Genomic DNA, 14,998 nt, shown 5'->3' with positions numbered 1-14,998 from the left:
TGTGCTGGAATCTTGTCAACTTAAGTGAACTGGAAAAACTTACTATGATCTCTGCCTGATCTCCTGGTAATGATTCATAAGCAATGGTAATATCAAAGTTAGAACATACTCCTGTCCTTGTGACCTTGACATTACCAATACCTTCTATCGTCTCAAGCATAGTGGTTAATTGTGCTTCATCCATATCATAGGAAATTCCTGAAGGAAATAGATTGGTATTAATAGAAAAATTATACAGTGTTAAAATCTAATACATGTTGCTGGCACCTGAACAATTTCACCTCACCTCACCTATCCTCTTCATGCCGGTCGGCATTTAAGGACTTCATAACTCCCTGAACAATTTCACTTTCTAAAAATTAATTGAAAAATCTTGTACTAATAAAGGTTTAAAACTGTCTTACAAACAGCAAACAATACCCAAAATACTTAACAAATGACTCATTCAACTTCTATTTTAAAATTCAACTTTTAACACCATTCAAAAGATTGAGAGTGATAATTATATTTACCAGCTTTTGTTTTACTATTAAAAGTAACACTAAATGACCCAGTAATGGGTGGTGAAGCTGGTTGTGTCCTGGTTACAGAGATTGATCCACCAGATCTAACCTGCCCTGCAATCTTCTTAAATAAGGGAAAGTCACTGCCACAATCGTGTGGTACGAGTGTTATATCATAAACTCCTGCGCTTGGTGAAGCCACAGATACTGACTCAATAAAAGCTGAGTTTGGTTTGGCAGGTGTCATACGAAAGAAATTAACATCTGAAATACAAAATCACAACATGTAGATATAAACTGGTTCTCTTCATTATACTGGAACAATATTTCATATAAAAAAGTCACATTCAGCATTTAGGTAAAAATATTGTACATTTTAAAAAGAGGCAGATGACAAAAAAAAACATAAGTCGCAGAAACACGGAAAACACTAAGGCCAAAAATAAAATCAGATACAAGATTGATTGATTGATTGTTATTGTTAGATGGCTCTTTCTATATACAGTTAAAATATTCTGGTAGTCAGCTTTAGTGGCAATTGAAGCTGGACTTCTAAGCTGAAACAATCAACCTCAAGTCCAGTGCAAGTCAAATATTATCGAACTATATTGATGATAATTGACTTACCAGTAGAATTTGTCAGGACTGCTTCACGACCAATGTAAACATCATCAATGTAAAACTGCTTAGCAGACCCAAGTTTGTAAACTTGAACCTTTCTGACCCAGAAATAAGCTATTGTAGGACGGGCTGACTTTAATTCACTCAGCATATCAATACATGTATAATGCCACCTGTAATATTAAATCATATAATTACTTCTATTCTCTCATATATATATAATATTCAACTTTTCTGTTTTGTAAAATGCTCCAACTTCAAATGAAAATATTACAGCCATATTTTGGTTGGTCAATATGACAATAAGGTTGAATATGACGTTTTTTACATAAGATTTTACATAACTAATGATCAGTTCAATTGCTGTTCAAAGTAGATCAAATATTTTTCATTTTCCTAAGTTATCTCCCTTTTACTAAGTTAAAGTTACAAATTAAATTAAGTTTTAAATATCATTTCTCAAGCAAAATGTAAGGAATTATAATCTTAAAAAGTTACAAGATACTATACTTGTTCAGATGAAATTGACCATTAAGGGAATTAAATTTTGAAAAAAACATGTTTTTACTCTTACCCTTCAGTAGTAGACATTGCGACGTCAATATTAATAGCGGAATTGTGTAATTCTTCAGCATCATCCTCATAAGTGTAAGACACTCGGACGTAATTCTGTAACTGATTGCCCTGGTAAGCAAAACATAGCTGAAATAAAAAAAACAGTTGTATAAACAAATTATGTTGAATATGAAAATAAACATTTATTATAGTGTACTATAGTATTTAAAATTTCCTAATATCCTGACAAGTGAAGCAAGAAATAAAGTTGATGACAATTTGTATGTGTTAATTTTCTTTTACATAACTCCTTTTATTTTTAAATGAGATTACGTGCATTGTATTATATATGATAAATGCAAGTAAAATGGATTAAAAATAAATAACATAAAGAAAATTGTCAAAAGTTATTTAAAAGTGATCTGTGAGTGGAAATATTGAATTTTATCTAAAATTTGAAAATGTTCCATTTCTTCTTGTAAAATAAACTAATAATTCTGAATTACCGTGGTTACACTGCTTGACAATTTCAAATCTCCGCCATTGTACAAATAATTTGGGTTTTTGACCACATATCGCCCACAGAAGGGTTCTACTTCATTGGTCTTTGTTCCTCTTACACCACTTGGTAAACCAGATTCGTAATTAATAAACTTTTTCTTAGCTGCTGGGCTAGTTAAGAAAGAAGGACATCTGGTACCAAACAATTCTTCCAAAGCTGTTTTAACCTATAAAAACATAGAAATGAGTTGTTATATTTATGGCAGTGCAGATTAAATTTTGTTATGCTGACATATGAAGATGATATAAAAGAAAAATTATTTATGTCCTTAAAAAAATACGTTGATGCCAATTTTCTCTCTATCTTTCATAACTTAACTGTAGGCTTTTGCAGATTGAAAACATGTAATATGTGCTTTATCTTAAAATACCCTTAAGCTTATCAATAATTATAGATTATAGTTAATCATCTCAACAAGATTGATTTTCTTGCTTCAGCCGGTACAGCGAAAGTGAGAAAAGCAATCAATTTGAAATGACCAATGATAATCTGTTTATCGCTATTTTACCTATGACAACGTTGTTAATTTCATTGACAATGGCATGTGCACCCCTTGTTTCTAGTAATACTTTTACGTATCACTGTACTGTGCTGAGAAAGGAGATTATCAGACAGTAAGATCAAAGGTAAATTTCTTAAATAGCGACAAATTGTGAATACATACAATAAAACTTGATTTATACTCACATCATCAGCTGAAGCATCTGCTGCTATGAGTGGAGTAGGAATAGATTCCATGGTTAATGTAAAGTACTTCCCACTCGGAACACCAGATTTTTTTTCTGATACACGTACTGTTAATGTTTCCCCTCCAATACCTGGTGTGGTCCTTGCACTCATATCAGGAAAATCTCCTGAAATTGTAAAGCATTATTTGAATGTATTTGAAAGGTAATTAATTATTGGGAAAATCTTCTGAAATTGTAAGGATTTTTTTAATGTATTTGAATAGTATTCTTACACACTGAATTTCATTAATTCTGGGATTAAAAGTAAAAGAATCATAATTGATTATGTCAAAAATATTAAAAGGTAACTTGATTTCATAACCAGTTACTGTGGATTCATTAATCGTGGGATACCAATTTTCGTGGATTTCATTGATACAGGTGAACCAAGAAATTAAATATTCAACGAATGACAAATTTCAAATAGGCTTGTATGCCGACTTGGCAAAACCACGAAATTAAATATCCACGAATAAGCGAGTTTTCCTTTATCCACGAAAATTGGTACCCTCGAAAATAAATGAATCCACAGTATGTCATAAATTTTTCAAAAGTACCAGATCACTTCATAATGTTTGTATGCCTTTTAATTACCTCTTTCAGAATTGAATGTAACAGTCAGCTTTGCTCCTGGGGCACCTGATGATAAAGTGTTAGATGTCACAGACACAGACTCAGTACTATCAAAACAAGGGAGCTCACTCAATGCATTTCCAATGTCAGCACCATCTGAAATTGTCTGTAGCATTTCTGAAATGCAATGCAATATAAATGATTATAAAGATATCTTTGATTCAATTAAATATAATTCACAGATTCAAATATTCTGTTGCAAATGAAGAAATAATGTTCCTTAATTCTGTGTAAATTGTCAATTTTCTTGCAAAACTAATTGGCATGTGTTCTTATTCATTTTGGATGCTAAGTGCATTAATTATATTATATTTGTTGGATAAATAAATGAATATATCCCATTTAGACAAAATCTGTACCAGAAATTGAACCCATGACCTAGTGCACTTGAGGCTTTTATGAGATCAGTGAACTGTGACCAATGTAGAATAAGATATGAGGATTACTTACTTGTACAGACACCATAGATACAAAGTTGATAGGTGGCATCACTTAAAGATCCAGAATTCTCTTCAATGGTGACTTCCTGTACTTCATTGGTGGCTGAACCAGCAGTTAAATCACTAACTGTAACTTGCTGAATTTCTCTTTCAACTATGAAAATTAAGTTTTAATTTAGTAATTGCAGTATTTTCAAAATGATCATAACCTGTGTCTCTTCCTTTTGAAATCCAATAGATGTATAATTCTGAACAGACAAACAATTATTGTTTGATAATCTTTGTTAATTTTATCTTCATTTTCAGCCTCAATTATAAATTGATAATATTTTTATTCTTTATTTTAAATTTTGTCTACATTCATATATTGTATGCTTTTACAATAGCGATGCTTTTTGGTAATTTTTTTCCGAAATCACTTTGAAAAAACTGTATACCTGTAGAAGTAACTTTTATTTTCTGTATTTCTTCTTTGGCAAATCCTGTCATAGGGCTTACAAACTTTGTATCTAAATGTCGAGCTGCAACTCTAACATTTGAACCAACGGTATTCTCTGAATGTAGTACTTCAATGTAGTAACTGAAAAAAGAAATCCATCATTTATTATTAATATTGTGTTAATGAAGACACAATTTTTACAAAATTCACTTAAAAAAAAATAATAATAAAAAAATCTCAAGATTATTTCATTAATAATTATTATAATGAAACAGTCATTTCAAATTCAAATAATACAGGAAAAACATTGATTTTCTTCAAATATCATCTTTATTTTGTTGTATAAATATAACAACATTGCACCAGAAATAGTGTATTACTACTTACTATTTATCCCTTATGAGCTGCATTCTTCTTGATGTTTGTTCCGAATTAGATGTCCATTTAGATGAATACTTTGGACAGGATGCTTCTTGTACCTTAAAAAAAAATCCATTACTTTTAGTTTTATAAATATCAAATATCTAATTTTTGAATGAAACAGTCTTATGAATATAATCAAAAACAGTTTTCCTATGCATTGACTGATTGAGTTGGGGTTTTTTTTATAAAAATTACCTCAAGTTTTTGAAAGAAAAAAAAATCTTTTTTATATCTTACCTAAAAAAAAATCATTTTCCCCAATACACACAACTTGGTCAAGTTATGGTAGTACTGTGAAGTAAAATTAAAGTCTACTAAAAGTAAGAGAATCTTGGGCAGGGATCTAACTATTTCAAAAGGTTTGTTCCAACACATGTAAGTCATATAATAAGTTAGTTTCAACCCATGTACACCCCTCCCCTGTTTTCTCCCTTTGAATATTATTAGAATGACTTTAGGGATTGATATTTATAAGGTTTGCTGCAGTTAATTAAGATGATAAAGTGCAGTTAAATTCATTCACATAATACCTTATTAGCAGGATCTTCATCCGTACTCAGATACAAAATGGCTGCATCATCACATTTAATGTGTAATGTGTATTGACCAGTGTGTGGAGGTATAAAATAGCCATGTGTCCTTGTTGAATATTCATCTAAATCATTTTCGTCAAAGTAAAACTCATCGATGACTGATGATGAATAATCTGTTGCATTGGTTAGTAAGTCCGCCACATTTGGTAAATCTGCGAAGCTGTGGTATGTGCTACTGAACTGCTCATAATTTAATCCTCTGTTACCTGCAAAAATTAACAATAAAATTACAAAATATACTTTATTTTCAATAAATATGTTGAATCTATTTTCTGTTTATTGGATTTTGCTGGCTGCTAATAATTCAGCAGAAGCCCTTTCCATTTGATTTAAATAAGATGAAATCTAAGAGACATCAGTTTTTACCAGGACTTAAAATCACTCATCATTTACATTTCTTACTAAGGTACTAAAAACCTTGACTTGTTACTTTCCCCTTGAATACGGTATTGTAGAAAATATGCTAAGAACAAAGTATCAGGAATATGACAGTTGTAATCCATTCGTTTGAAGTGTTTGAGATTTTGATTTTGCCTTTTGATTAAGGACTTTCCATTTTGAATTTACCTCGGATTTCAGTAATTTTGTGATATTGCTTTTTATGTTACAGCTAATTTTGTTTGAAAGGTGTAATTTTTTAATGAAAAAAACTTCATACCAAGAATATTTTAATGAAAACACAGTATATCATACATACATTTGTTGTAAACAAAAAGTAATTTTGCTATCTTTGAATTAAAGTTTCTTTTCTTATTTCAAATTTTAAATTATGGGGCTACTAGTGTGTAATACCAACCTGCATATCTAGGGGCAGATAACTGAGCAACAGTTCTACAAATGATTTGACTATCTGTTACTTCATCTGTTACTTCACATTCCGTGCCTATAAAACAGATGGATGAATCAATTCAAATTTAAATTACTCTCATTATTCAAATATATTATGAATAATGTAAAACTTTTTATAACATTTCTTTTGTTTGACAGAATTTAAGCAAGAGTTATTTCCCCTTTGTCTCATTGTTTAAGACCAATGTGCATAAATTCCTTCTTATGACAATCAAATTAATCTTGTAACTTAAGAAAAAATATTGTTTACCGAAAAAAATATCTTTTAAAGCCTTGCATATTTCATCACTATGATCTAGTCTTGTTGATTAAACAAGGAATCTTTCAGTTTCAACTTCTACTGCCTACCAAGGGAAATAACCCTTACTTATATTACTTCAAATGCAGAATCTTTCTATAAAGTATGGTTGTTTGTACATTGAGTTTTATTCACAAAATTAATAACTATACAAGATAAAGCTTCAGTCTCTTGTTCTTATTTCAAAATTTTCTATGGAAGGAGAGTTTTCAATGTATGTCACAATTATGTAGTCTGGGAATTTTTTCCTTACAATTGATACATGTTGATTTTTTTAAAGGAACTTTGCAGTTTTTTTTGTTTTTTTTATAATTGTTCATTATTATGAATTAAAACATCATAGTGTATCTAACAACATAATCAATCTTTTACAAAATACCATGGAAACTTACCTCCTACCAACACTCTGACTGCAGAGTTTGTCTCATCAAAGTATTCCCCAGAAATAGTAATCAGTGTTCCACCTTTAACACTGCCGGTAGATGGATTTACACCTGTCACTTTGGCATATGTCTGGAACATGTAGATGTCATCTTTACTAGAAACTCTTAACAAATCAGCATCAGGCATGGACCTACAAAGAAAAAGCATGTCAAAAGTATAGATCTAATCCCTTTCATTTAATGAAAATAATAATTGTAGAAATAAAATAAAATTTTCATTTTTCTCCAGAGTCAAACTAACTCTATCATGTGTTTCATTTTTCTAGTTTTAACCATTATTTCACTCTAATGTAAGTCCTCATACCATAATACATCAACAGAAACTGAACATTATACAGTTAAGTTTATCAAATACTTTAATTGAAAATCAAATGCATTTATATTACAAACCTTCCATATTGTCCTTCTAAAATAAAACTGGCATTGGTGTTTCCTACAAAAGAAAAAAATGGTGTCTAATTTTAATGTGATGAAAATAACCCAAAAGATGAATTATTTTTTTAACAATTGAAGGTTGTACTTAGGATCATATATATATTAGGGTGCATCACACAGACCTCAAACCTTACACTTGATAATATTTAAAGCATAATCATAGAATATATATATATAAGTAATAATAATGTACAAATTACAAAAACTCTATTTTTTTCTGCAGTATCATTGTAGCTTTTTTGTAAATTTATTATAAGAGTTAAGTGCAAACAATCTTTGATAAATAAATTTCAAAATGTTTTTTTTTTCTGCAGTGCTTTGTAAATATAATAGATTTGTATACATACCAACAAAAGTTCCCTTTGTTAAACATTTCATATAGCCATTAGTGCTACTTCCATCATTGTCCAGTTCTAAACCATGACTGAAAAAAATGTATGTACTATGTTAAAAAAGACTTTAGGTGAATTACATTGTTGCTACTGAGCTACATTTGTATCTCAACATTTAATCAGCATTTTCCCTTTTTTTAAATATTGTTTGGTTTTGTTAAATATAGTATAAGTTGTATAACTTTTATAGACATCTTTATATTGCTCATTCCTAAACAAATTATTTTTGTCATCTTTTTAAATCTTACCAGGATTATGTTATCATTTTTATAAATTAAAATACTACACCATCCTAATTTCCAAGCATCAATAAAGTACCGTTGGTTTTTTAAAATGAGGAAAACTTTTTTAAAGGTTAGTGGAATATTCAACTTACAATGTATCATTCTCTCCACGTAATTCACACAACTGTGCATGGGCATACACTCTGCAAAAGTTTAAAAGTAAAATAAGTATTAGGTTAATTACTATACATATGTACTTTTTACTAATTATCGACCTCAAATAACAGTACTGACTTTAAGAAAAAATAAAAGTGTATTTACAAAACAAGCTAAAAGTGTTTATGAAAATGTAATTTTCAAAACATCATTTTAAAAGCATTTAAATTACATTTTATTCAAAAGTTACTTTTGGTTTGATAACATAAATAAACAATGAGGAACATTTTGAGCAAATAAATATGTACAAACCTTAAAATTCTTTCTGTAATGCCATTTGTGATTTCATCCGATGGCACATTGCTTCCATACACACCAGAATAAATTTTGCCATATAATTTTATGATAACACCTATGAATAATAACACAAATATTAACTGAAGACTTAAAACCTATCAAAATATTCATGTTATACACTAAATTACATCCAATTTCAAACAGTAAATCTATAAAATATAAATCATAACATGAAAAGTTTAGGCATAAAAATAACAATTATAACAACACACCAAAAAATACATGTATAAGGAAATTTGATTTATTAAACATGTTGATGGAAAATGATTTGTGTTTTTAGGGCATGGATTTTTTTAAAATAACTTGATAAGGGAAAAATGACCGTACACAGCCAAATACCACAATATACTTAATTTATAAATTACCTGGCAGAGATGCCTGGGAAATAGGCTCAACTTGTGTAATCGTTGGTGTAACGCTCTGTGTAGCCTGAAAAGAGTAATGCATAGTATTAACAGCAGTCCTAGCTTAATACATATTATGCTATTATAAACAATATTTACAATTAACATAATTATAAAAGATTTTAAGAATATTCATTGAAATTTCAGATACCAAACAATTGAGCTATATTAATATCTTGTAGTTGAGAAGTTGTTCTAAGTTGTCCCTGAGTTTTTTTGGCCTATATCAATGCTGGTTATAACTTACAGTAAATCTACAATCTCCACTATTGGCGTTTCCATTGCAGTGATCACTTAACGGAACATCTTTTCCATCAACTGATACTCTAATATAGTAATCATCTGCCACCATACGCCTAAAACACAAGCAATATTTTCCCTATAGTTCATAACATATAGATCAAAATAAATAAACTTCAATCATTTTCAATTTTATGTCTATCTATAGTACTGAAATTGAAATCTATTAATTGTGGAACTTTCTCTGATAATAAAACTACCATATACCACACAAGATAATCTACATTTATAAATATTTAAGTGATAAAGAGATGATTTAATGAGACAGTAACCCTACAACATAATAAAATCAAAACTAAAAAGACTTCTTAAGGTCCTTTATTCTGCTCTATTTCTTCGTACTCAAATTTATCATAAAAAATTTAATTTGCAATTAATTCAAATATAGATCTTAAAAACTGAAGAAAAAAAGTTTGCCACAATTATTAATAAGTAAAAATGAAAGTCACAAATTAGATGAATTCTAATATAATAAACATTTAGTTTATTAATGCATTCTTTCTCTTTGATCTAACCAAGGAATTGTATAATCTAACACTTTAAATTAGATACCATTTGTAAATAGACTTTCATTAAACTGTTAATTGTACACTGTAATAATTATAAGTTCGCATACTATGGTAGAGGACATGTAACTTAGGTCAAATTTTGGTCAAGGTTTTATATAATGTGATACATAAACAAACGTAGGGGTTATTAATTATTAACAGAACACATGTTATGTCCTGAATATCTATACTCAAAATTTCCTTATTTTTGGTGTTGTATTATGGTTGAGAATAAAAATATCTTATCTTCATTATCTTATCTATATATGTCTCTGATTAAAGTATTTTGATAATTTTTTCAGACACAATTGCCTTTTATTCCGTAAATCTGTATGGATATTATATAAGAAATGTTTGTATAAAGAAAGACAGGAAAAAGTTGTTAAATACAGACAATACAAATATTACCTTGACCATTCCTTAGACAAAGGAAACACGCTCATTTTGAAACAAGGAACCAGAAGAAACCACAAAGAAGTATGTGCTTTTTAAAAAGCTTGTCTTAAGATTTGGGAGACCTTGGTTGACCAATTGTCACTCAGGTAGTTTTCTTCAACCATTTCCATTTCCATTTAAATTCTTAAAGATTCTGCATGATTGAGAATCAGAAAATCAGAAAATGGTCATAAATCGTTATGCCATACAATTTATTTTTATAAGTATATAACCTATTTGAAGAAGAAATAACAATGGTGAACTTACTGAGGAGTATAACACATGATTTGTACTTCTGTTGAACCATCTTTGTGGACAGGGCAATCATAAACTGCAGTTGATGATACCAGTTTTACTTCATTCCCTTCGTTGTACTGGTCCTCTGAAAAACCTTTTCCATCTATCGTTAGTCTCGTTTCTCCATTTAGACTTCCTTTATTTGGTGTCACCCCATGCACAGTTACTACAATATATAAATCACTTAAATGTGGTAGACTTTCATCGAGTAACAATCAGAATAAATGCTATACTAGCATATAATATGCTAAGTCCATTTACCAAAGCCTATTACGGCAACTTTGGCTTTTATAATTTATCTGGTTTGTTTTCAATTAAGAGAGCTATGCATTGATGTCTTTTCTGCTGTTTTTTGTCTTATTGTGTTTCAGTCTCATTTTAGTTTACCCTCTTCTACCAATGTATTTGTGCAGGAACATATATATTGACATATTAGATATACTGTTCCCAGATGTGTGTTATAGAGAAAACAAAACTTGTTCCGTGCTGACAGTGCTTTTGAGGGTACTTTCTTGACGAATCACGGTAAAAAAAATCTAAAATCACGTTAACGGTTATTTTTGGTGCATGACGATAAATTGTACAATTTCCTTTAGACTATGTTAAAATCGAGTTTTGACAAATCACGCTAATTTTTTTTTCGAAAAGTGACGGTAACGATAATTATTTGAGACCTCTGACGAATCACGATAAGGATATTTTGACGAATTACGGTAAAATTTTAACCAATTTGACGATTACGATTGCCAAAAAATTACCGTTTGCCACCTGACGGTAAAAGGACATAACTACCCTCACTTATCATAAGATAAGACAGGCAGACGACACACGGGTAGGCCTACTCCCATCTTTTAAAAAAAAATTAAGAAAAAACTAAACAGGCAAAAACAGAAAATATATATGTATACATCATTTCTTTGTCAATTTCTTCTAAAAATATCAGCTTTATTATACCACTTTGAAATGCGGTTTATTATACATACCACAACTCACCACTAAAATAGAAACCCCCATTAAAAAGAAAATCTGTATAAAGACTACATTGAGCATTACCCCAGATTCAAATCAAAGATCGATATTCGAGTAAATACATTATTTAACTTTTCCGAACCTTTTAAGTGGTTTGGTTTTACTATAGCGTGTATCAGAAAATTAATGTGACTTTACATCCAATGTCTTTTGGATAAGTATTAAAATGACCACAAAATATTTACTTGTAAGATTAATGGATATGATTTACAATTATATCAATTTAATCGACAAGCAACGAATCAAAACTCTATCTAACGTCATTTGTTAATAAAATACAGAATTGAGTCTGCTTTCTAAATAAATAGTGTCTATCTTAGACTTTGCATTAAGACACTTCTATTGGCAAACAAGTATTCAGGTGGACCCTTTAGATCCCTTTAGTAAATAAAGGAGAAGTCAGGCATGAAAAAAAATAATAAAAGATCAATGAATCAGCAGTAATGTCATCACGCTTTCGAAAAAAACAAGTTCGTCTTAAGCAGTGATGTAAGGGATATTCTGGCTAAAACAAAGAAGTTATAGAACAGGAGCCGGTTATCATGCGATATACATACTGATATACATGTTTCAAATGATTGGGTTGAAACTTTAAATGTTGCATCCGATATATAAACACGCAACAAAGTTAACAAAATGTGTGACTTTTATCAAAATAACCATTATACCTAGATTTAAAGAACTATTAACGGTTTATTATGTCAGAATTAATATTATTGTAGTGAAGCAGCATATTGTATTCGGGGAGGGTCGGTTAGGTAACGGCATATTGTATTCGGGGAGGGTCGGTTAGGTAACAGCATATTGTATTCGGGGAGGGTCGGTTAGGTAAGTACGTGAATGTTGTTCCCTTTGGCCAGATTTTTGACAACGATATTTGGTTATAGACGAACCCGAACCCAGTTAGAAGCGGGACGATCTCTTACTTAATATTTCTGAGTAATATTCAGGACACCACTTTTCGTTAGGAGAACCAGGGTCCATGTATCTCGAGTCCCGATCGGATCAGTGGAGTGGAGAGCCTGGAACCCTATTATGGGAGCCTGGTGTCCTATCAGTGGAGCCCGGAGTCCCAAACATTGCTAAAATGAGCTAGCAACGGAAAAATTGGAGCCTTGAGCTCAATGATATAAAATTACGAAGGATTTTTTTTTCATATTTTTGTATGTTGGTCAAGGAATGAATTATTTCAACGATATCAGTAGCAGGACGATAAGCATGACGTAATCATACCGCACAATATTTCAGTGTTGCCTAATATTTAAAGTTTGTTTCTTGTCTATGCGTTATGTATCGTCCAAAAAAAGAACCAACTTATTCGTCCGGAACATGTATGAAATATTTGTCATTGGACGTTGATCAACCAACAATCAATCAATCATGCATGAGAAAGATTTGGAGGCGAATTGGAAGAATGAAATAACCTTTATATTAGATACACGTTTCATGGTATTTCAATTTAAGTTCTTTTTCCAGGTTAGCTTTTTTCAAGGCTCCTATATCACAAACAGGTGTTAGCTTTCTAGAGAAGAGACAGTTTGTGACGTCCACTTGTTAAGCTGTAATCTATTATAAGTATTTTCCTTGGAAGGTATAGAACCATTGGAGATTTTTTTTATATAGAAATGTCGTGAACAATGATACAGAAGTCTGAAATGCGAGTATTCGCAGTGTAAATTACTGAGTCGTTATTTAATGATAAATTAAGAAGAATGATGACAGAACTTGCTTAAAGTATAAACCCCCCTTTTCAAACTAATTTACGTGCAATATATACTGAGGGGAGCTAGAGAGAAGGCGGTAATTTTGGAATTTCACAATAATTTCTATACTGGCTTAATTTTTTAGCATTATAAGTAATCTGTGAATTTGTTTCACTCACTCAGTCGCGAACGGGTTTTATGGGGATCTGTATTATTTAGTAAGAATAGGCTTTACATCATTTCTTTAAATTATTGATTGTTTATCGGTGTTGACCATAAAAAATTTATAACCATTATAAAATTCTCCCGTAGGACTCAAAGCAATATAGTAATTGGTACTACTATCTGTCTGGTAAACCTTTAATAATTCAATACTTTTGTTTTCGTTTAAGCTTTAATGTTAAAAGGTTTACTGTTAATAAGACTGTTAAGGAATGAAATATCTCGGTACGAAATACTACTAATTATTATTGTTTCTAACGAATTAAAGACGTGCACTGATAAGCGCGAGATAAAAAGTAAATTTCCAGATACACTCAGAATAATATAAAAGAAGATGTGGTATGAATAATGTTTATGCTAGTATTATAGCGGAATAGTTTTCATTGGATTGTTTCGTGAGCGAATGCCGGACAATTCAAAATGAAAAAAAACACATGAAATAAAACTGAAAAACTTCGTAAAATATTGCATGAAATTAACAAACAGGCATTTATATACAAAGACAAAGAATATTCTGTGGAAATTTATACGTCAAGGAGAAAACACCATATAGAACATACTTCCATCGTAGTTAAAGTTGTATCCATGCTTAGTACTATACTAGTTCTCCGTTAAAGCTACCAACGTCTTGCTCCGGGTAAAAAATGATAAAATATAAATTGCAACAAAACTTATTAGTAAAGAGCATGGAACAACCTCATAGTAGATTCTAAATGCGTATTGAAGTATAATGAAATAAATGAAAAAAGTAATAAATCTTAAAATAAGATAGCTTACCGGCATCGATACATCTTAATCCAATTACGAAAATTAAAACTGTTGAAAAGTAAGAAATTTGTCCCCCCTTATGTCTGTGTCTTATCATTGTGTTCTGTATTTTTCTTCTGGAGTATCTTGTTTTCCACAAATAGATTTATAGGTAACTTTTGATGTCGTCACATTGGATTAATCATTAAGGACAATGGCTTGAAATTAAATTTGTGTAAATAGTATGGATGGATTAAGCTGTGACGATAATTGTTACACAAGAACACAGGTACCCGCTAATGATTTAGCACGCACCGACTTGAACGAAATTCATACCTTTATTTAATACATCAATTACAACAAACAACTAAAGGGGTTTTAGGTAAACAAAAACAATCATGTAATGACTTATAACAATATAATACCATTATAATATTAATGTCATTATAAAAGCTAACCTGTATAGTCACAAAGTATTTTTATATATTTAATACGCATTGTCTCATAAGCGGTTTTTAATTGATAAAAGATACACAAATAGGTCTACGTGATAAACAGTAAATTAAAAAAAAGCAAAACAAGACCTTCTTTCATCTTTGAAAATATCTTTATTACAACGCAGAATTGTAGGTGCACAATATAACTGGGCAAACTTATATAGA

The 14,998-nt window shown here is 30.3% G+C and overlaps 1 protein-coding gene across 2 annotated transcripts in view; it reads right to left on the bottom strand.

The window, feature by feature from the left end:
• The window catches only part of LOC143045214 (fibrocystin-L-like), a 41,258-nt gene extending 26,741 nt beyond the window's left edge, over window positions 1-14,517 (bottom strand). For both annotated transcript variants that reach the window (XM_076217578.1, XM_076217570.1), the window contains exons 1-21: window positions 14,367-14,517; window positions 10,606-10,801; window positions 9,303-9,411; window positions 9,017-9,080; window positions 8,607-8,706; window positions 8,291-8,341; window positions 7,870-7,946; window positions 7,478-7,520; window positions 7,037-7,218; window positions 6,294-6,380; window positions 5,435-5,703; window positions 4,869-4,960; window positions 4,480-4,622; window positions 4,053-4,196; window positions 3,564-3,719; window positions 2,929-3,095; window positions 2,186-2,407; window positions 1,699-1,826; window positions 1,131-1,297; window positions 513-767; window positions 44-198 (exon numbers count right to left, since the gene is read on the bottom strand). In XM_076217578.1, the coding sequence (XP_076073693.1) occupies window positions 44-198; window positions 513-767; window positions 1,131-1,297; window positions 1,699-1,826; window positions 2,186-2,407; window positions 2,929-3,095; window positions 3,564-3,719; window positions 4,053-4,196; window positions 4,480-4,622; window positions 4,869-4,960; window positions 5,435-5,703; window positions 6,294-6,380; window positions 7,037-7,218; window positions 7,478-7,520; window positions 7,870-7,946; window positions 8,291-8,341; window positions 8,607-8,706; window positions 9,017-9,080; window positions 9,303-9,411; window positions 10,606-10,801; window positions 14,367-14,454 (2,895 nt within the window). In that variant the 5' untranslated portion in view covers window positions 14,455-14,517. The remainder of the gene's footprint in view (window positions 1-43; window positions 199-512; window positions 768-1,130; window positions 1,298-1,698; window positions 1,827-2,185; window positions 2,408-2,928; window positions 3,096-3,563; window positions 3,720-4,052; window positions 4,197-4,479; window positions 4,623-4,868; window positions 4,961-5,434; window positions 5,704-6,293; window positions 6,381-7,036; window positions 7,219-7,477; window positions 7,521-7,869; window positions 7,947-8,290; window positions 8,342-8,606; window positions 8,707-9,016; window positions 9,081-9,302; window positions 9,412-10,605; window positions 10,802-14,366) is intronic.
• Window positions 14,518-14,998: the final 481 nt, after the last annotated feature.

Source organism: Mytilus galloprovincialis, chromosome 1, assembly GCF_965363235.1.
Source record: "Mytilus galloprovincialis chromosome 1, xbMytGall1.hap1.1, whole genome shotgun sequence".
Lineage (NCBI taxonomy): Eukaryota > Metazoa > Mollusca > Bivalvia > Mytilida > Mytilidae > Mytilus > Mytilus galloprovincialis.
Note: the sequence above shows the minus strand (reverse complement) of the source record. Positions and strands in the feature narration are given on the sequence as shown.